Source organism: Myxine glutinosa, chromosome 8 (assembly GCF_964187855.1).
Source record: "Myxine glutinosa chromosome 8, kmMyxGlut1.1, whole genome shotgun sequence".
Taxonomy (NCBI): domain Eukaryota; kingdom Metazoa; phylum Chordata; class Myxini; order Myxiniformes; family Myxinidae; genus Myxine; species Myxine glutinosa.
This window is the reverse complement of record NC_136268.1, coordinates 145,145,879-145,168,419: the sequence shown is the minus strand read 5'-3', so window position 1 is coordinate 145,168,419 and position 22,541 is coordinate 145,145,879. Positions and strand designations below refer to the sequence as shown.

The following is a 22,541-nucleotide window of genomic DNA, read 5'->3' as shown; positions in this document are numbered from 1 at the left end:
CCCACCGCGTAGTTGGAGGCGTCCGTAGTGAGGGCAATGGGCGCGTTGAGCACCGGGTGAGCCAGCAGCGTTGCGTCGGCGAGGGCCCGTTTGGCGCTGGCGAAGGCCACGTCCATGGCCGCGGACCAAACAATGTCATGCTTGGCCGGCTTGCCCCGGAGGGCCTCGTAAAGGGGCCGCATGAGCTGAGCAGCGCGGGGCACGAATCGGTGATAAAAATTCACCATGCCGAGGAACTCTTGGAGGGCCTTGATGGAACGGGGACGCGGGAACGTGGTGATGGCCTCGACCTTGGTCGGCAGCGGCACGGCCCCGGTCTTGGTGATGCGGTGGCCCAAAAAGTCAACGGTCATCGCGCCGAAGTGGCATTTGACCGGGTTGACAATTAAGCCGTGCTCGCTGAGGTGACCGAACAGTGTTCGGAGGTGGAGGAGGTGCTCGGCGCAGGACGTGCTGGCGACGAGGATATCGTCCAGATAGACGAAAAGAAACGGCAGGTCGCGCAGCACGCCGTCCATCAAGCGCTGGAACGCCTGGGCCGCGTTCTTGAGGCCAAACGGCATCCGCAAAAATTCGAACAGGCCGAACGGCGTGATGACGGCCGTCTTCGGGACGTCGGCCGCCCGGACAGGTACCTGGTGGTAGCCCCGTATCAGGTCAATTTTCGAAAAGATGACCCGTCCCGCCAAACGGGCGGAAAAGTCCTGAATATGCGGGATCGGGTACCTGTCGGGGGTGGTAGCGTCGTTGAGATGGCGGTAGTCGCCACACGGGCGCCATCCACCCCCCGGCTTTGGCACGATGTGCAGTGGCGAGGCCCACGCGCTATCGGAGCGCCGCACGATGCCGAGGTGCTCCAACGCGTCGAACTCGGCCTTCGCCACGGCGAGCTTGGCCGGGTCGAGGCGGCGGGCCCTGGCGTAGACCGGCGGGCCCGTAGTGGGTATGTGGTGCTCGATCCCGTGCCGCACCGCAACGGCCGAAAACGTCGGCCGCGTGAGGGCCGGGAATTCCGCGAGCAGGCGAGCGAACTCGTTCGCTGCCGGGAGGGCGCACGCCAGTTTGGTCAGCGCGGAGCTGCTCATCGTGCACTCCAGGGAGCTGAAGGTCTCAGCGTTGACAAGGCGACGACGTTTGACGTCGACCAGCAGCCCGTGCGCGCAGAGGAAGTCGGCGCCCAGCAAAGCCATGGGGACGCAGGCGGTCACAAAAGTCCATTGAAAACGCTGGCTGCCGAAGCAGAGGGTGACGACGCGTGGGCCGAAAGTGCGTATGGCCGAGCCATTAGCAGCGACCAAAGAGGGGCCGCAAACGGCGTCCCGCCTGTCCTGCTCGGAGGTGGGTATGACGCTCAGTTGGGCGCCGGTGTCACACAGGAAATGCCGCCCAGACGCTTTGTCCCGAATAAACAGCAAGTTGCCCGAGTGGCCGGCGCTCATGGCTGGGAATGAACGCCGGCCCGGCCGTTTCCCGACCTGCCGAAAGTGCACGGGGGCCGGCACGTCCGAGCCTTGTGTCCGAACCTGGCGTGGTAATAACACCACGCCCGGTCAGGTGGAGGCCCCGGCCGTCGTGTCGGAAGTGGGCGGTGCGGTGTGGCGGCCGCCAGTCGCACTGGCAGTTCGGCCTCCAACCGCGCAGGGCGCTTGGGCATCGTGGGCGTCGCCTCGGACGGCGGCGGGCTCCAGGTAACCGCGCCGATGTGCTGGCCCGCCGAGGAGATCTTATCGGCTTCCCTGGCGAGGGCGCGGGAATCCGTGATCAACGTGCCAGCCAGGGCGAGGCGTACCGGGTGAGGCAGCTGGCGGAGGAACAGCTCCCGGAACAGGAATGCCGGAGAGTGCTCGCCGAGCAACGAGAGCATATAGTCCATGCGCTCGGACGGGCGCGTGTCGCCAAGCTCGGGCAGAGCGAGCAGGCGCCGTGCGCATGCTGCCGGTGAGAGGGCAAAAGCGTCGAGGAGGAGTGTCTTCAGCGCGTCGTATTTGTCAGCAGCCGGCGGGTGCTCGAGGAGGCTCAAGGCGCGGGCCGCGGTGGCGGAACCGAGCGCCGCCACAACATGTTGGAAGTGGGTGTCGTCCGCGGTGATGCCTCGCAGGGCGAACTGAGAGTCCGCCTGAGCGAACCAAACAGCCGCGTGAGCCTCCCAGAAGGTAGGCAGTTTAAGCGTCACTGCCGTATCCATGTCGGTAGGTCACCAATGAAGGAACTGCACTCCAACGCGAGTCGAAAGAATTGACGCGACCAAAGACGGAATTCGTCCGAGTTGCTTTATTGAAACAAAACAGCTCAGGTATTCTGACAAGCCCGTTTATCGGGCAGCAATATATATACACATTTATGTCGGGAAGTTTGCCCAGCAAAAGCTATACCGGGCATGCCCGGGTGTCAAGGGCGAGCCTTGGAAAGGCGAGTCTGGACCTGCCCGGGCGTGTTTGGCTGCGCCCTGGCAAGTCGAGGCTGGGCGTGCCCGGGCGCTCTGGGCGAGCCCTGGAAAGGCGATAGCGGGCATGCCCGGACGCTCTGGGCGAGCCCTGGAAAGGCGATAGCGGACATGCCCGGACGCTCTGGGCGAGCCCTGAAAAGGCGATAGCGGGCATGCCCGGACGCTCTGGGCGAGCCCTGGAAAGGCGAGAGCGGGCATGCCCGGGAAAGACGAGACCGGGCGTGCCCGGGAGGTTCGGGCGTGCCCGGGAACAGTGAGTCCGGCATGCCCGGGAGAGGCGCGTCTGGCCGTGTTCTGGCCGGTGCAAGGCGATTGTGTGTGTCAAGTAGTAGATTTGTTATTGCCTAAAGTTCAGTTATAGACGTTGGTTGCTAATGTGTTATGATTTAAATGTTGTTTAAAAATGCTATTTTCATAAAGTTAATAAAGGGTTTTTGCTTCGTTTTAGTTTTGGATGAGGAAAGGCTCGCTGAGGTCATGCTGGACAAATTGTATACGTGTGCTTTTTCGAGGCTAGATAAGGCCGGTCGTAAAACCACGCTCACATGCGCGTGATTTTGTGTAACGCAAGTAGAATGATTAGATTGCAGACATAAACCTATTGTTTTTACCATATATATTTTGTATTAATCACAGCAACGCATGACTCTGTATAAACATGCTTTGAATTACTCATGTAAACAAACCCATAAAATATATGGGTTGTTTGGCCAAGCATACACTCTCCTCTTTGTGAGTTACATTTCTGTTTTCTCGGAGCCCAGAGAAACATTTGGTCCGAATGATAAGGAAGGGCTGACTCCCCCGAACAGCGGATAACGGTGGGAGGGACTCTCGCCAGTCGCTTTGTTCTCTCGGAGATTTTCTGATAATCGTATTCATATATAAGTGAATGAGAATCAATGCGTTTCCAGGAAGGCTTGACGTGGCATGAGACTGGCTCTTGCTGTAGATGTCTTGGCTTCTTCCGGATCTGTATAAGTTGGTTTTTAATAAAGCTGCGTCATTTCAGGCTATTGTGGACTTCTTTTGCAAACGAAGAGCTGATTCTTCACAAATGGTACCAGGAGTGGGGTGTCAACAGACGAGGTGAACGGGAAGCAGAAACCCGGGCGACAGAAGGAAGGCTGCCCGAGGCCGGGACGCTGGCACTCTAATTTGATTAAGGTGAGCAATTGTTTTATACCAGAGGGCTATCTTTCCAAATTTGTACCTTGCTTCTTCGAACGGGTTCAGTCCGCTTCCCTGTCATCCGCGCTGCCTGCACTCGAACAGAAATTGTAAGTAAAGGCTCATTTTAGGCCTCAGAATGACGTAGCTTTGTTAAAGCCAGGATAAACAAGTAAGGACTTAACAGTAAGCTTAAAGTTACAGTTAGCACCAGGAGGGGAAAATGAGGTCGGACAGCCATATAGGCTGAAGCCAGGTGGCCAAGATTTTTCCAGGAAGGAACAGCCCAGAGACAAGATGGGGTATGCCATTGCATGCCAGGGAACGAAGGGCTGTGGCTAACTTAGATAGAAGGCCATAGGAACAAAGAGGGCCATAGGAACATGGCCAGTAAAAGGATTTGCGCAGGATATCGGTGAAGATAACGTTCGGTACAAGGGAAGGGGGAAAGTGAGGTCGGACAGCCGTAAAGGTTGAGCCAGGCCGAGAACTTTCCAGGAAGGATCAGCCCAGAGCAATAAGATGGGAAGCAAGCTAAGGAAAGAAGGGGAACCCCTTAAGGGAACCCCGGCATCTTTCATGTTTAAGAGGCATCATTTTGCCGCGGTAAGACCATTAAAGGACTGGGCTGTGTTAACTAAAGATTTAAATAATCCCTGGCCAGAGGACAAGTAAGTAAGCAGTTAAACAAGTAAATCAGCGAGTGATGCCGCTGGACCAGATACCAGACCAAGACCCCCCAACCCCCCAAGACCTGAGCTCAGTCCCGGGGCTCTAGGCAACACCCCCCACCCCCCCAAGACCTGAGCTCAGTCCCGGGGCTCTAGGCAACACCCCAACACCCCCGCCCTGCCTTCTCTTTTTCACCTCAACCCACCCCCGTCCAACCCGTCCCAAAAAAAATCCTTTTCCTTGAATGAGAGACGTAACATGAATGAGCAAAGACTGTTTGGGAGTGGCTGGAGAAAGGCATGATTTGAGTCGATCTGAGTTTCGCGCGAAGAATGGGAGACTCACTCGTATATGAATGAGGAATGAATGTATATTGGGATGTTAATTGACGTGTGTATCTGGCCAATGCATTTGTCTGTCATCTGTTTGGGAGTTGTTTGGGAAGCGAATTGATATAAATCGGGTCAGGAAAGCACTCGGAGTGCCCGCAGCTCACCTTTGGAATTGGTGTCATATAGTGTATTTTGGGTCAGAGAGGTCAAGCGTCGGAGATCCTGTTTTTTTGCGATGTTTACGAGCTAGGGATGAGTTCTGACAGCTCAATGTTCTGACAGCTCACTACATGCCAAGTCGTAGATTCTTTATTGACAATTCAATGTTATGGCAGCCGACTGCATGTCCCAACGTGAGGTAAACCCCGCCGTGAACAAGAATAGAGCGGCGTGCAGGGAGTGTTGAGATTCGTGCGGAGGCACGAGGGTGCGCGCCAAGACGGGGGGGGCGGCGTGGCGTCGTCGCGTTGAGATGGTTGTGCCAGGTCGATCGGCGATCTCTGAATTTAAATCGGATTTTTGTCATGTGTGTTGTGAAATTTACGTCTATCCGAGAATCCTGGCGATGTTCGTTTAATTAAAGTGTGGTACAAACCTGTGTTTCCGCCGTGCGGCTCCGTGGAAGTTAGAGTAGAGTTATTGTGTGTTCAGGCAGGAGCCGAGCGAGCCGCGAGTCACGGGTGTGCTGTATGAGATTTGCTCAGAGTGCCGGCGATAACTCGCCCACTCTCAGAGGAGGATGTGTGCCCAAATGCATTGTGGGTCATTTCGACTTTGCTGGATGTCGGACGTTCATGTCAGACGAGCCATGTCGGAATAGTGGCCGGCTGCGACATATATGCCAGGCAATGTCACAGGACGAATACGTTATTTAAGATGGATTTATATGGATGGATGGACTTATAAGATGGATTTTTATTTAAGATGGATTTATAAGATGGATAGATGGATGGATTTATTTAAGATGGCTAAAATAAACGATTTCAAGACAGAGTAATTAATTTCCGGAGCCAAGTTCCAACAGGAAGTCTTGTTCATACAGTAAGGTACAGTGCGGAGTGGCGGCTGGAAGATGCATCGATGCATTTGTGTTGATCGATGCGGACACAGATTTAGTATGCTGGTAAGGTTAAGTTATTAAAATTGGAAATTCAATAATTTGAGCAGAAATGTCACGTTTCAACAGAACGCTGATCTGAGGAAGGAGGACGGTTGAGGTTTCAACTGTCGGTATGTGGTGTGGCTTGTGCCAAGGTGTGGGCGCGAGGAGGTGTGTTGATGAAGCGTTGTGCGAACGAGGAAGGATGTGCGAAAGGTGTGCACCAGGTAGTAAAGGTGATGCATTGTGAAGCACGCCTCATACGGAAGTTCCTGGACGGATTGTGACGGTTGTTGGATTCGTAGGAGCTAGCATTTTGCGATGTAGAGCCTCAATAAGGGTCATTTGTCTGTCTGGATGTGGTTCTTGCAGGGAATGACGCCGGACTTGTATTATTTGCGGAAAAATAAAGCGCTGGTTACCCCAATTCGAAGTTTGACCTTTTAAAGTTTAGTTGACCTTTGTTCGAGATATGCAAGGGAAAGGTCAGAGGTAATTCACTAACCTTGGAAGAACGACAGGCAGTCAGTCTACGAGGTGTTGCTTTAACGACAGGATATAGAACCTAAATCTGGAAGGAAAGGACATTATATTGTTGGTTAAACTGAAGTCATGTACATAATTAGTGGACAGAGAATATCGAGTTTTTTGTTGTTGTGGAAGCGTCAGGTACAGTACGCTTGGAATTTAATTTAACCGGGCCGAGTACAGTGACGTGTTCGATCGAGCTGTGGGGATTTGAGATGGATTTGAGTCACGTTAAATGGAGGACATTTGGGAGGATGAAGAGATGCAAGTAACGTGGATTAAATTGTGGTATCACGAGTTGGGTGCCAGAGATATTGTGGTTATTATAACTCACTGATTATAGGGGGCGCCGGGCGCACCGAGTACAGATCGGGTTGCATGATGGAGCACGCATGCATGGATTTTGGCTTTGCGAGGCTCCGGATAGAAATTGGCATTTCGATGCTGTGGATTATATTGTGCCTGCCCGGAAAGGTGATGTCCTGTGCTGGGGCTGGCGACATGCCTCTGTTATTTGTCTGTCTGTCGGTCTGATTGTAAGTCTTTGGTACTGGGAGGGCTAATTGAGTGCTCAGGCGTCATTGTTCCATGGAGGCAGGTACTGTGAGTCACAAAAGGTAAATGTAACACAGAGAGATGGACAGGACAACAATGGAGTTTATATGGACGGGTTTGGGGCAGTTTCAATCTGACGATTACAGAGTGCTTTGTTCCGTTCACGAAACATGTAAAATTCATGGAGTTGAAGTGGTTTGCAAAAAGGTAGCAGAGTCAGTACTGGGATGCAACCTCGTCCAGGGGTTTTGGTCCAGCCTGCAAGGAGTCCAGGGGCTTGTTTCAGGGCTGGGTCGCCAAAAATGGGATGCTGTGCCCATCTGGATGTAAAATTATCCATCAAGGACGGGGAATGATGTGCAGTGTGATTGATTGGAGGTAATAAGGATTTGTGTTGATTTCCTGATTTGAGTTCATCTGGAAACAAAGACAGATGGGATTAATGTGTATATCAGGAACATTTTGGAAAGAAATATGGATATATGACATTACTAAAATATAACCAAGCAATTGAGAGTTCTTGGGTTAATGGGATATAAATAAATGCATCTACAAGTTGATGGTTTATAAAAATTTAGTTCTGGATGATACTTAAACGATGAACAATGTTGGCAATATACAAAGAATGTGACTTGTTTTTTGGGGGGAAAACATGTGGTTTAAATTTGGTTGGCTAAGTTTTAAAGATGGAGATGTTTCGCAGAACTCTTATGATTATTTATATGAGTGGTGGACTATTCCATGGCGAAGCATTTTCCAGTTTATTGAAAGTTGGATTTTGTAAAATAATGGTTTAATATAACCACAGTAGAAAATAATATACAGATTTGGGACATTTTGTAAACTTTCGAATAATGAGAAGATTCATAAAATTCATTTTATTTATTTCATGGAAAATATTTGGGTTGCAAGTGGAGAAGCATGGTATGGTATAAAAATAAAGAGGGAGTATCCAGGAAAAAGATGTTCAAGTGAACTTTGTGCTGTGAAAAGAATGTCGAGTTAATGGAAGTGTTTTGTTCGATTAATTTTGTTCAATTTGTGTTCAAATGACCATCGATGTTGGGGGCAAAGTTATGGGTGAATTTGGTGAGTGGTTGTGGGCAAACGAAGATTAATTTAGATTTATCATAGTTAAGTTCGAGGAAGTTGATTTGAAGCCAGAATTTCATTTGGATGCCAGAAAGGAGAAAGGAGATGCTGAAAGCCAGAAAGGAGATGCTGTTGTCTACTCTGAATGACAGGTGGCGGTATCCAGGGCGCTGAGGAGTTTGTTCACGTTGTAAAGTTTGTTTATTTAGTTTGTTTATTGTAGAGAAGAGTGCTTTTGGGATTCCGGAGCCAGAGTGGATAATTTGAGGGTAGTAGGTGGAGTAGAGGACATCTTTGCAGTGCTGTAGGTGGTCCTTGTAGGCTTGGGGGTGAACTAATTTGGGTTTAATAGGCACAAGCTGGTCTAAACAGGGTGAGGAGGATGGTGTGATTGATGATGTCAAAGGAGGCGTTGAGGTGAGGAGGATGAAAATGTTGAGGTTGCCGGCATCAGAGGAGAGAAAAGGTCGCTGGTGATTTTGAGGAGAACAGTTTCAGTACTGTGGCTGGAGCAGAATCCGGATTGGGATGTTTCATACAGGTTATTGGCAGAGTGGTGATGTTTGAGTTGAGTGGCCACAGCACGTTCCAAAACTTTTGACAGAAAGGGTAGGTTGGAGATGAGTCTGAAGTTATTTAGGGTGTCAGGGTTTAGTCCAGGGTTTTTCCAAAATGGGGGTGAAGTTTCACGAGTTTTTGGGGAAATCGGTATGTGAAGCTGGATTAAGTTGGAACTGCTTGATGAGCCATGGAGATGGATTGGGTTTTGTTGTTGGTTGTCTGGGAGTTCGGTTGTTGCATTGCTAAAGGTTTCTGTGTGGTGGACACACTCGTTGGCTGTTGTCTTGTGTGACGTGGATGGAGATGTATGTGGCTGCGTGTGGCTGCCTGGAGTCGGGAAGACGGCTACAGTGGTTGATATTGGTTGTGGATCGTCCGGGGTGCTTCGATTTGCATAGGGGGTGAAGATTGGGATATTACATTATTTTAAGTAAGTATTGGTATGAGTAATTACATAAGTAATTATGAGTTATTATGAGTATTAGTTATGAGTAAGTGATTATTTTAGTAAAGTTACATGTTTCGCTGTGTTGTGGATCTGCGGACAAGCTAGTTTGATGGGTACCCTGGGGTCTTCGGCGTGTCTATGTGTTTGGCTGTCTGTCACACCGGACTCTTGAATGGGTTTTCATGAGACGAATTTCAGACATAACAGTGAGAATCTATTTTGAGCGAATCACAGTGGGTGAGGAAAACATTGTGTGTGACCAGACACCAGAACTGACCAGAATTGAAATTGGAAGTAGACCAGGTTATTTCTATTATTTGTTTATTCGTGAAAATAAATAAATAATAGGGGGAGGTTAATGGAGGTTAATGGTGGTTTGTGTGTGTTAATGGAGGTTAATGGTGGTTTGTTTGTGTTAATGGAGGTTAATGGTGGTTTGTTTGTGTTAATTCTAGTTGAAACTCTCGCTGAAGTAATTTTCGTTTATTTTTATTTTTTGATTCGATTTGAGAGTTGAGATGATTGATTTTTTATTAATTTTATAATTTTATTTTTATTGATGTTGGAAACAGGTAATGGGATGCTGAGAGAAGGATTGAATTTAATTTGAATTGGACTGGATTAAATGGGATTGAATTTAAAAATTGAATATTGGATAAAATTGGATCCACTTGAAAAAAAGTGGATTAGGAAATTGGAGAAAAGGTGTTCTATGAAACTATGAATTGAATGAATTGAATCTATGAATTGGAGACCTGTAGACCAGGCGTTCCCAGGAGACTTGTGGACCAGGTGTTCGTGGAGCACTTCACCTGCAAGAACGCCTTGGAACCAAGGTGGAAGGGACCAGTCCAGGTGTTGCTGACTACACCAACGGCAGTCTTTTGCGAGGGCAAGACTTCGTGGATCCACGCCACGCACTGTAAGTTGGCCATACAAGCACCAGACACTACACCACAGCAACCACAGTAAGGATGGGCCTAATCATAGGTACAATACTATTGATAGCGACAGCAGCTAGGGGAAACTCCGATTCCAATAGATGCGAAAACGAAACCCGACACCTCACCGTAACATGGGGACAAAGAGTATCACTACCATGTTTCGAACAGAAAGCCCTGCACACAAATTGGGTGAACATAAATTGGCTAGCACTGTCGGCAGGGCCTGGACGCGTTGGCATGGTACTACAAAAGCAACGAGAGTTCCGGGAAGACGGGCAAGCTAGCATTAAGACCTTGGCCCAACCAGGATACCAATGGGGAACCCCTGATTTTAAGCTACAAACACGCACACGCCTAGGGAAAGACATGACCATGCAGGTCCGGTGCAGCGTCTGGACCTCTGGCGCGGCCGGTGGCGAAAGGAACTACATACCATGCATCGAATACATACTCACGCCACAACCCCAGAATAAGGCCCCAAAGAAGGGTGAAAACACATATTGGAAAGTGGCCAGGGAGGTGGCAACAATTCAAAATAGGACACACTGCTGGTCGTGCATGCGCTTTCCCCAAGCAGGCACCACAGGAATACACATGATAGTGCTACCTCTGTCCCTCAATGACCTCTGCTCACAACCTATCGATTCCCCATGTTTAGTCACCACGCTGGAAAGAGAAGGGGTTGACAACGGCAAGAGTTGCAATCGACAATTTAATTATCGCCCATCAATGATTGCCCATGTGGCCGAGAGGCCTGCCCCCGTCTGGGTCAAACCACAGAAAGGGACGGTCTGCCTCCAGGGTTCCGGCCACTTGCGTATGGGAGAATCAGAATGCGCCTACACTCTCCCCGGGAAGCTGGGACAAGGGAGCTCGGGGATTACATTACGAATAGTACTGCAAGATAAACACAACCACAACATAACGGCTATAACATTCTCTAGGGGGGTTAGTAGGATTAATGGGGTGGTAAAGGGACTCCAGTGCCTATCCACCCACCTGGTCCCACCCCATGGGACAATGTTTATATGCGGCGACAAGGCTTACCCCTATTTACCAAATAATTGGGGGGGCACATGTTATCTGGGTTCAGTCCTTCCTGACGTTGAGATACTGGATGAGCTAGACCCAAAGTCCTTGGACAGGCGTTATAAGAGGTCAGTCATGAACGAAGATGGAACCACTAAACTACACGGGAGTCTATGGGAAAAGGTGTTTGGTTTCTTCTTCCCAGGAGCGGGCACAGTCATGGATAGTTTCCGAATAGACAAATTGGCTTTGACCCTAGAAAAGGTGGCAAACGACACCGCTACGGCTCATGACATACTATTGGACACGGTAATTCACATGCGTACAATGGTGATGCAGAATCGGGTGGCTTTGGACATGCTCCTGGCAGAGAAAGGAGGGGTATGCGGAATTATAGAGGGAAAATGTTGCACTTACATACCCGATCCATCTGAAGGAGTGTCAGCCGCAATAGTGAGACTAAGGGAAACTAGCCACGCCCTGACGATCGATCGGATCGCGCGTGAAAATTCTTATACATTTAGCTGGCTCACTGACTGGTTCCAGGGATGGACGGGCACCATAGTGAAGTGGTTATTGACCGCACTGGCTGTGATAATCGGGGTAGTAATTTGGGGGGCACTAATGAAATCTCTAGTCCTCCTCTGTATGAGAAAGTATTTTACAGGATGGAAAGTGAAAAAGCCGCCGACAACGACTATGGCTCTGACCACAGAGGCCGTCGACCTGAACGGGTCCTTCAACAAGGCAGTTGCGACCGGCGCTCCAGAAAATTGCATTGAATTTTGTAATGACTGTGATACTTGTGCGGATCCCATGTGGGAACTGGCTGCTGCCTGTAACGGTGTATGTGATGACTGTGATACTTGTGCTATAAACCCCTTGCGTGTACTGGCTAACGCTGCTTATGTATTACAAGCGGACAGCTGCACGCCCCCTTCCGACCCAACTATGGATCTGATTGCGACACTGGGTCTGGCGGTCGAGGGACCCGACGCGGATGTCCTAGACCCGCAAGCCGACCAGGCGCCCATGGGAGACTTTGACATAAAGGAAGTTCCTCTCTTTGCTTCATATGTATTAAGTTCAAATGCTTCAAGTGAATCGGATTTTTACGCTCTGTACCCTGACCAGGAAATTGAGACACAAGATACTGACAATACTATGTATTCCCCAGAACAGCAGCACGTGAGGGACCTCATGGGCATGATCGTTGATTAACTTCGAAGATCTGCAAGGACTGAGTCTGCAAAGGGTGGGGGGAGCAAGTTCCGCAGGGGAGGTGACGGGCCCTCTGGCGGAGCAGAACCTCATCTGGACCAGACACCTTCGTTGTGGATCCGAAACGTTAATGGACTTTCATGTTCTGAGCCCTCAGGCTCCGAGCACGCACCACACGACACGTTCGCCAAATGCACGGGCGAGGCGCTTTGGGCGCACGATATGCCCTTGGGAGATACCCGCATTACACAATTATTTTTTCAATACCCGCATTACACAATTATTTTTCAATAAAGCCCGATGTGGCACGTTGTCTCTTAAGATACTTTGTCTCGACGAGACAAGAGGAAGGAATGTCAAGTAGTAGATTTGTTATTGCCTAAAGTTCAGTTATAGACGTTGGTTGCTAATGTGTTATGATTTAAATGTTGTTTAAAAATGCTATTTTCATAAAGTTAATAAAGGGTTTTTGCTTCGTTTTAGTTTTGGATGAGGAAAGGCTCGCTGAGGTCATGCTGGACAAATTGTATACGTGTGCTTTTTCGAGGCTAGATAAGGCCGGTCGTAAAACCACGCTCACATGCGCGTGATTTTGTGTAACGCAAGTAGAATGATTAGATTGCAGACATAAACCTATTGTTTTTACCATATATATTTTGTATTAATCACAGCAACGCATGACTCTGTATAAACATGCTTTGAATTACTCATGTAAACAAACCCATAAAATATATGGGTTGTTTGGCCAAGCATACACTCTCCTCTTTGTGAGTTACATTTCTGTTTTCTCGGAGCCCAGAGAAACATTTGGTCCGAATGATAAGGAAGGGCTGACTCCCCCGAACAGCGGATAACGGTGGGAGGGACTCTCGCCAGTCGCTTTGTTCTCTCGGAGATTTTCTGATAATCGTATTCATATATAAGTGAATGAGAATCAATGCGTTTCCAGGAAGGCTTGACGTGGCATGAGACTGGCTCTTGCTGTAGATGTCTTGGCTTCTTCCGGATCTGTATAAGTTGGTTTTTAATAAAGCTGCGTCATTTCAGGCTATTGTGGACTTCTTTTGCAAACGAAGAGCTGATTCTTCACAGTGTGCATTCAGCGGTAACCGCTACAATAGGATACAATGACATGTACACGTAAAAATGCAAGACTTACGTAGTTCAGCTGATAGTTATTTCAAGAGGCCTTTCATAACAATATGTATCAAGGTTCTTTATTGAAAAACAATTAAGAAAAGAAAATGTGTATTAAAATCAGCATAAAGTTTATCTTTTGACAAATCAGAAGGCGGCGCAATTCCACGAGAATCAGAGCTGTGTTCGGTGTTGTTTGTTCAATTGAACTGTCGAACTCTCGAGTATGAGCAATTCATATCTGATAAAACACCACGGCATGTCGACAAGGAAAGAGTTGCACTAATCCAAATGATGTGTGACAAGGACATTAATCCATCAAGATTGTTAGCTACATCAAGAGTGAACCACAGAGTTGGCCCCAGCAAACCACTTGAGCTATATGTGCTGCTAGAGGACAGCCAATCACCAGCACGCAAGATACTGTTTCCTTTGAGATACGTTTAAGAATGTGGACTTGGTGGCGCAACGGCTCGAGCGACCGCTCTGAATCTGGAAGTTTGGTGGTTCGAACCTCGACCGAGCCATACCAAAGGCTTCCTTGCTTGACACTCAGCAATTAAAAAGGATAGAGCATGGACAAACAGTCCATGGGTTAAGGCAAATCTGTTAAGCAGGCCACAAGAGATGTTGAAGCAAAAAGGCCATTGAGAGAACTGGTTCTGGTTTCCTTTACACATGGACTGACTTCTTTTCAGTCCAAGAGAACATGTTGTTACCCACCCGACACTCCATCCTGGTCGTGGTGTGCCCCTAGAGGCTGGACTGGCACAAGGTAGCGTCTTCGGCCCAGTCCTTCTCATCGTATACATTAATAATATATTTGATGCTGTGGAAAACTCTCTTTTCATTTTTGCAGTTGAAATTATACTATACTAGTGGGGTCACCTGTGGGAATCACACGGGCATGGGGGTGTATCGTTGCGATCGGTGCAGCCGTTTTTGAGGTACTCAGGACAATAACGTTAGGCGGGAGTCCAAACCTGAAAATGCTGGAGACCAAAGCTGAAATTGGAAAAACAATATGGCCTATTTTACTCCAGGGGGTCCCAGGATTACCCACCCAAAATTTCGTTGCGATCGGTTCAGCCGTTTTTGCGGTACCCGGGAACGGACGGATGGACGGACGGATTGACATTTGGTGAATTTTAGTAAGATAATACTGATGGTGACGTCCTTCTCTGCTGACCTGGAAAGCATCAGTTCTGTCTGCTTTGACACTTGGAACACGTTTTTCAATCCAGGCAAATCCTTTTTTGAAAGAAACATTAAATTAACCCACCTTTACTTCCAATACAAACAATTGAACAAGGCCATGTCTCAATTTCTGGTCATGTAGACATATCCTAATTTAATAACTGTGAGGTTGAGCTGAAGGAAAGGCAAGGTGCTGGATTTGTTGTTGTTTTTGCAGAGGGTCACGGCTTGTGGAAAAGCGAAATGACAAAAGGATGCGGGTTAAAAGACGGAAGTTGTAGTGTAGGTGAACAGGCAGACAAACACATGTGCAAGCACTAGACGACGAGAGTAAGTGATGGGGAGTTGTGCGCATGAAGGATGTTTTCAGGGATCAGTAGGTGTAGAAACCCCTGGGAGTGGATAATGCCGATGCAAGCATTGAGGATGAAAAGGAAAAGGGTAACTGCTAACCTTGTGAGGTGGCCTGCAGAAGAGAGATTGAATCTGGAAATATCATCGATTTGATATTGAGCGAGGCAAGAAGACTTTCCTTGTCCTGCAGTGATGGGTCCTCAATTCCACAAGGACTTGCAGACAGGATGACACACATGGAGCAAACATTGATGTTCACAGCACGCAGATCCGCACGACTTAAGAGCGAACCCTGAAAAAGTAATACAACGGGGTTACATCTTTTAGATTAGATATTCCAAAAATTAGTAATTAGATATCTTGGATATTCATAAAAAGGATTTGGTGTAGATATTCATCGAGTTGGTAAACCACGTTATCATGTACTGTTATCGCTTCTACTAACAGGGAGGATGGAGAGCCGTGGGAAGTTTGCGAGAGTATCCCATTCCCTGCCGATGTAGTCCAGAGAGCCAAGAAAGACAATGGGCTTAAGTTGGTGACCGTGCAAATTGCTGGCACGCAGAGGCATGACGAGGTTTCGCAAGCCGATCAGAGCTGAGTGAGCATCCCCAAAAACACACACCACCACGTGACCACTCAGCATCGACATGGCAGCTTCACCTCGGGTCTGGGACATGAAGAAGTGAAGAGAGTTTCATCAGAACAACAAATGACATTTGTTAAATCACACTGAGTTATGGCTGCACTATCAGAAAAGTTTGCTTACTCTTACCTTCTTGATCGAAGGTCCCTGTAGGTGTAAAGCTCTGGCTCAGGTAATATCAGGTAATATCAGGTATTACCTTATCAGGTAATAAGGCTCAGGTGTAAAAGACAAAATCCTTTCTCATCAAAAAGTATATTCTTTTACAAAAGTGAAACATTGCACAAAGAACCATCAGAACATCAGCTCCGATATTCAGAAGTACAGATCATCAAGACCCTTCACCTATTCATAAATCGATGATGGAACGAATTGCTACCTGGCCCTTAACATCAGTGTGGTTGGAGTAACAAGGCACGCCTTGAGCATTTGCAATCCGGAAATACAGAATCACCAGCTGTAAGCTGTATACAAGATTGAAAGAAAGAAATATTACATACAACGTACCGAACCATGTAAAGCTACCAGTCACAGTCCAACAGCATATCCTATGCCCACCCTGACTCCACTGACATTACGGACAAACAAATGGGTCGTCATCGGGTTATATCTTGACCCGGTCTTCCCCCTTCAAGACAGTGCATTTAATACATTGGTGCAGGTCCATTATCACATCTTCTTTCTATGCTTGACCTGCATGCTAAGTGAACCTTGTTACCCACATCTGACTTGGAATATATGACAAATTTCCCAGGAAATGAAATCTTATTAGAATTTCATGAGTCATTTCTCTCGTTTCAAGAATCTAGATGTGAAGGTATATGGACAGATTTGTGTTCAACTCCAAAACAGACAGCAACAGAAGTTCTTTGAAATGGTCGAGTGTTGACTACGCTGCTTTTTTGCCACATGACGAATTTGGAATCTTCCATGATGAAGTCAAGGCACAAGATTAGTTTCCCTCACATTGCAGGAAACTAGGTGGTCTCTCTGTTTTCCACCATCTCTACTCCAACATTGCTCCCTCTACTCTCTCAGTCCCCCAACCCTCCCCAACAAGAATGCACCTGTTATTGCATTCATCCCCTCCTTGTTAAACTTCCAAAATCCAGGCTAAATGCCCACCTCATCTCATTTATTCCTCGCTTCTCATGTTTAATGGAAACACCTTCCAGAGGCTGTTCTGTCTCACTTTTCCCTCCAGGGCTTCAAGCAAGCACTACACCGCCATCTATTGTCATCCCAGATTATGACCCATTGTCTTTATTACCTCCATTAACCTCTCCTAACACAACCATGTTGCTTGCTAGTTTCAGTGTTTCCTCCCCTCCTCTTTTCATGTTTGTTCATTCCCTTGATGTTTGTCCCACTGCCAGTTATACCTTGCCCTTCCATGATTTTTTTTTTTTTAATAAAAATAATTTTTGAATACTACATTCAGCCACTTACCAGCTAATGTCCCATGCTTAAATCTGCGAGCACCGTCTACCTTCTAAGTTGTGAACAGGTACAAGTATTCCCCGCTGAGTGTTATTACTTGCAGGCACCTGATAGCAATTCCTGATCTCAACTTCAGGACCCACCAGAATGACTGTTTCGATGTCTCTGGCTGGGCACCAGTGAAACATTCCAGTTGTATCATATCGTTTCACTCCACCATCAACATCCTCAGCAGCACCTGGAGTCCCCACTCCCACCCCAAGGGAGAGTTCATGCCTGGAGTAGAAGACAAGACAGAATAAAAACAAGAAAGAACACTCAGAGATCGCTAACCCTCACCAGGATGTATTTTCAGTGTTTTCAGGGGTTCGGTGGACGTACCGAATAAAGTTTCATTTTCCCAGGCTATTTAAAAAAAAATGGCGGCCGAACCACGTGACTGATGACGTCATCATTATGTTTTTTCTAAACTAATTTATTCCGAGATCATGCTCAATAAATTACATCTTGATTGGATGAAGTTTTGTACTTGTCGAATTATGACATCATAATGGAGGCACCTGTGCCATCATCAACATATTTTATTCCCCATGGAGAGTTCTTTACAATGAGTCATGTCTCAATTTTTTCTATTCAGCACTTTCGGAGATATAGAGGTGCAAAGTTTTTCGTTTTTTCCAAGATGGCGGCCGAACCACGTGACATATGACGTCATAATTATCATTATAAAATTAAACAGGTGGAATTGCACCGATGGTGAAAATTTCCTGTCAATCGGACCAACAGTTGCAGAGAAAATCATATTTATTTTGTGCGGACAAACAAACAGACAAACGGACTCAAATGCAATACCCTCTCCTCTGGTGAGGGTAATAAAGAGCTTTGATAAGGGGTCGAGTAAAAGGTGAAGCATAGTGAGAAAAAAAAAATAAGGAAAGGGCCAAAAAACACAAGTGGAATGGGGAAAAGCGAAGCCCATGGGTCTGCAAATGACAGTTTATGAGCTTCCCCTCAAATAGCCAGAAAATGGTGATGCGACATCTTTTTAGAATGCATAATTCAATTAAAAAGTCAAAGGTAACTTGGTTGACGTTGAAGGTAGGTTCAGGATGGTGAATTCGTTTAAAAAAAAAAGACTCAAAAAATGAAGATAATAATTTGTAAATATTTCTTCTCATGGCCATATTTAAATTTCAATGCAAATAAAACATGCAAATCGCTAATGGTCTAAACATGTATGACCTTTTTGGTGAAATGTCGTAATTATATGTTTTTAAAAATTATTCTGAGGGTAGTTCACAGGTTTCTTGGATCGGGATAATTGTTGGCACATGAGAGGCAGATTATGAATATGAATGATCGTTTTAAGGCCATTTTTCCCCCACTAGAGCGGGGGTTAGCCTTGCGGGCCCCATGACAATCATGGTTCCCTGTTTGAGGCAATGTTTTGATTTGTTTGAGGCAAATGTTTGAGGCAAAAGAGGCAAAAAAGCCAGATGCCCTTCATGACGCCAACCCTTAGTCGCCTCTTACGATGCGCAGGGATACGGTGTACCTATTCTACGTCGGGGTGCACACCGGGATTATTCATCCCAGCAAACTGGTACTCAATTTGCCGACATTGGAAGGATGACGGGCTGAGTCAACCCCCCTGTCGTTAATTCAGCGATCGACCGGGATTCGAACCCAGGATCCTAGGATCCCAAGCCGGCACCCTAACCGCTCGAGCTCAGGATCCTATGATCCCAAGCCGGCACCCTAACCGCTCAAACTCAGGATCCTAGGATCCCAAGCGAGCACCCTAACCGCTCGAACTCAGGATCCTAGGATCCCAAGCCAGCACCCTAACCGCTCGAACTCAGGATCATAGGATCCCAAGCGAGCACCCTAACCGCTCGAACTCAGGATCCTAGGATCCCAAGCCAGCACCCTCACCGCTCGAACTCAGGATCCTAGGATCCCAAGCCAGCACCCAAACCGCTAAGCCAACACCAGGCTAGAGGCAGATTGTATTTTTTTTAAATTATTTTTGCTCTTTAGAAACTTTCCTTTCGTACGCAGCACGTGGCCGCTAGTTACATCATTTTCTGCGAGAGTGGCTGTTCCACTGATGCAGTGCCCCCAGTAGGTTAGAGAATGCATTTGTACTTTGTTGAGGGTGCCGGCGATAGCCCGCCTCCTCTTCGTGAAGGGCACCGTGCGTGGGATCTTTAACGCCCACCAACTAATGCCGGCAGATGGGACGCCAGTTTAACGTCTATCCGAGGGATGGCACACATATTGATAACTCGCCTTACCTGTGAAACACCAGTGTGGTAGTTTATAGTTGGGCTGAGATTCGACCTGAGGCTCGACAGCTCAGAGGCAATTGTGCATACATCTAGGCCATCCTGTCTCAGAAATACGCTTATTATATGCTATTCATTTCATTAATCTGGCATTGTTTGTTTCAGAGTACAATCCAGAAGTGTTCTGTCACAGAAGAGTGGATATTAATAAAACTTAACATTTAAATGTCATTAAATTTTTATGCAAAGAAGGTGCGAACTCAGTAATTCCACAAGTGTCTCAAAAAGTTCAACTCAGATCCAGCTGACTTTTCATATGGCAAAAGGTGATGAAATGTGGCTTCACGAAGGGACATCACGAAACCCAAATTAAGATTCATGCAATTAAATCACAAGAAAATTTTGCAACTAACATTGAGCTGACCAGATAATGGCTTCGATTTTAGAAGATGTCAATGAATCCTACTAATTGATTTTATGCCTTACAAAACTACAATCACAGGACCATATTACACCAGGTTAATACAAAAATAACCAGATTCATTGGTGTAAATGTTCGAGCATCAGCTTTGAGCCTGGGAGGTCGGTGGTTCAGAACCCCATCCCAGTCACATGAAAGCCTTTAAAAATAGTATGTGCTGCTTCCTTGCTTGATGCTCAGCATTTAAAAGGATAGAGCACTGTCAAAAAAAAAACGTTGGGGCGTCAATCGCGAACCATCCACTATAACCCTTGCCAAGAAACTGCTTCGGCAGCACCAATGCTCTGTAAGGAGTACGTACAACATCAAATCAAAAATGCAACAAGTAGAGTTACATTCAAAGTACACCACCCCATGACAAATAAATAAATAATATATACTCCGGCACCCGGAAATGCTGCAATGCAGCACATGGAGACGGAATTGGGAGGGAGTGGTGTACAATAATAAATTGATTAATTGCAAAATTAAAATAAATAAATAATAATCATAAAATAATTAATTTCTTTCTCAATTGGCTAATAGCATCCCTAAACCACCACTGCTTCATCTGAATCTGTAAATGTTTGAAAATTAATTAATCAAATAATTAATCGATTAATTGATTAATCAATAAATCAAAGATATCCTTTATAGCCAAATCACTTGGTCACTGTCATGTCAAAATATCGTGTCCTAACTCAAAAGGTTCCTGAGATATTGCCCAGATGAGAAAGAAAAAAAACAAGTACTTAATAAATTGATAAGAATAAAGTAAATAATCAATTAATTGATTAATCAAAAAATAAACAAGAAAACGTCATGCAGAGCATGATACTTGCAAAATCCATCCCTTCCAAAATAAAAAGTTGCCATGGATACATCAAATTGTCCATTTCATTCAGATTAAAATTGACAATGTTGATCAAAGCTCAGGTCAATCGGATGAAAATTGATGAATTTAGAAGTTTGACCTTGAGTTGACCTTTTACCTGTTGACCTCAACATAGTTGCTTTCCCAATTCAGTGATGCACTATGTAATTGCTGTTTAATTTCCAAGTTAATTGGATGAAAATTGATGATTTTTCAGGTGAAAATTGATGATTTTGGAAGTTTGACCCAAAGTTGACCTTTGACTGTTTGACCTCAAAAATAGGGGGTTTCCCAATTTAGTGACTCAATATGCAAATTCTGTTAAATTTTCCAGTCAATCGGATGAAAAATGTCAATTTTAGAAATTCGACATCCAAATCAAAAATCTTCCTTTTGACCATCTCGACCATCTGGTGAAGTTTTGTGAAAATCGGTTTAAAATTGTGACCTGTAGGCGATTGGCAGACAGACAAACAGACAAACTAACAGACAGACAGACAGAATAACGCACAATACCAACCAATATACTTGAAAAAAATTCGATTTTGCAAATAAAAAGAACGTTTTTGGCAAAGCACTTGTTCACTATTGTGACCAAATTTCAGCTTCCTAACTCAAGGGATGGCTGAGATATCGCCCAGACAAACAATAAAAGAAGAAAACAAGAAAGACAAGCGTTACGCCTAGGTCCCCCGTCGGGGAAGTGATGTGAGTTGACAAAGTGGAACACGCAGAAAACATGCTATGATATGATATTTCGCTCACAAGGGTCAGACATACATGGAGGCGGCCATCTTGGATTTTGACGTGGCGACCCAATTTTCAATAGCGTTCTTCCTTATGCCTAGATACACCCACACACCAGAAGGTACTTTGCTTATTTTTCAAGATAGTTCGCTCACATGGTTCAGACATATATATGGTGGCGGCCGTCCTGGATTTTGACGTGGCGACCCACTTTACAATAGCGGTCTTCCTTATGCCGAGATACACCCACACACCAAATTAGAAGTTGGTACTTCGCTTATCTTTCAAGATATTCTTCTCACAAGATTCAGACATACATGGCGGCGGCCATCTTGGATTTTGACGTGGCGACCCAATTTTAAACAGCGTTCTTCCGTGTGCCTAGATACACCCACACACCAGATTAGAAGTTGATACTTCGCTTATTTTTCGAGATATTTCGCTCACAAGGTTCAGACATATATATGGTGGCGGCCATCTTGGATTTTGACGTGGCGACCCAATTTTCAATCGCGTTCTTCCTTATGGCGAGATACACCCACACACCAAATTAGAAGTTGGTACTTCGCTTATTTTTCAAGATATTCATCTCACAAGGTTCGGACATACATGGCGGCGGACATCTTGGATTTTGACATGGCGACCCAATTTTCAATAGTGTTCGTCCTTATGCCGAGATACACCTACACACCAGATTAGAAGTTGGTACTTCGCTTGTTTTTCAAGATATTCATCTCACAATTTTCAGACATACATGGCGGCGGCCATCTTGGATTTTGACGTGGCGACCCGATTTTAAAAAGCGTTCTTCCTTGTGCCTAGATACACCCACACACCAAATTAGATGTTGGTACTTCGCTTATTTTTCGAGATATTTCGCTCACAAGTTTCAGACATATATATGGTGGCGGCCATCTTGGATTTTGACGTGGCGACCCAATTTTCAATAGCGTTCTTCCTTATGCCTAGATACACACACACACACCAGATTATAAGTTGGTACTCCGCTTATTTTTCAAGATATGCAGGTTACAAGGTTCAGACATACATGGCATCAGACATACATGGCGGCGGCCATGTTGGATTTTGACATGGGTTGCACCCACACACCAAATTCGAATGCGGTCCTTCCCTTACGCACGCACGCATGCACGCATGCCCGCACGCACACACGCACGCCCGCACGCACGCACGGACGGACGGACGGACACACGGACGGAGGGGAAAGCCATAGTCCCCCTTTCGCTCCGCTGAGCGACGGGGGACAAAAACAGAGTGAAAACCAACTACTCCCTTGCCGC

General features: G+C 46.4%; 1 protein-coding gene across 5 annotated transcripts in view; it reads right to left on the bottom strand.

Annotated features, from left to right (window-relative positions):
• Positions 1-22,541, bottom strand: part of LOC137432967 (calcium-activated potassium channel subunit alpha-1-like) — a 258,054-nt gene that overhangs the window by 27,392 nt on the left and 208,121 nt on the right. For all 5 annotated transcript variants that reach the window (XM_068125315.2, XM_068125317.2, XM_068125316.2 and 2 more), the window contains 3 exons: positions 17,015-17,147; positions 15,231-15,455; positions 14,885-15,077 (listed from right to left, as the gene is read on the bottom strand). In XM_068125315.2, coding sequence (XP_067981416.2) covers positions 14,885-15,077; positions 15,231-15,455; positions 17,015-17,147 — 551 coding nt within the window. The remainder of the gene's footprint in view (positions 1-14,884; positions 15,078-15,230; positions 15,456-17,014; positions 17,148-22,541) is intronic.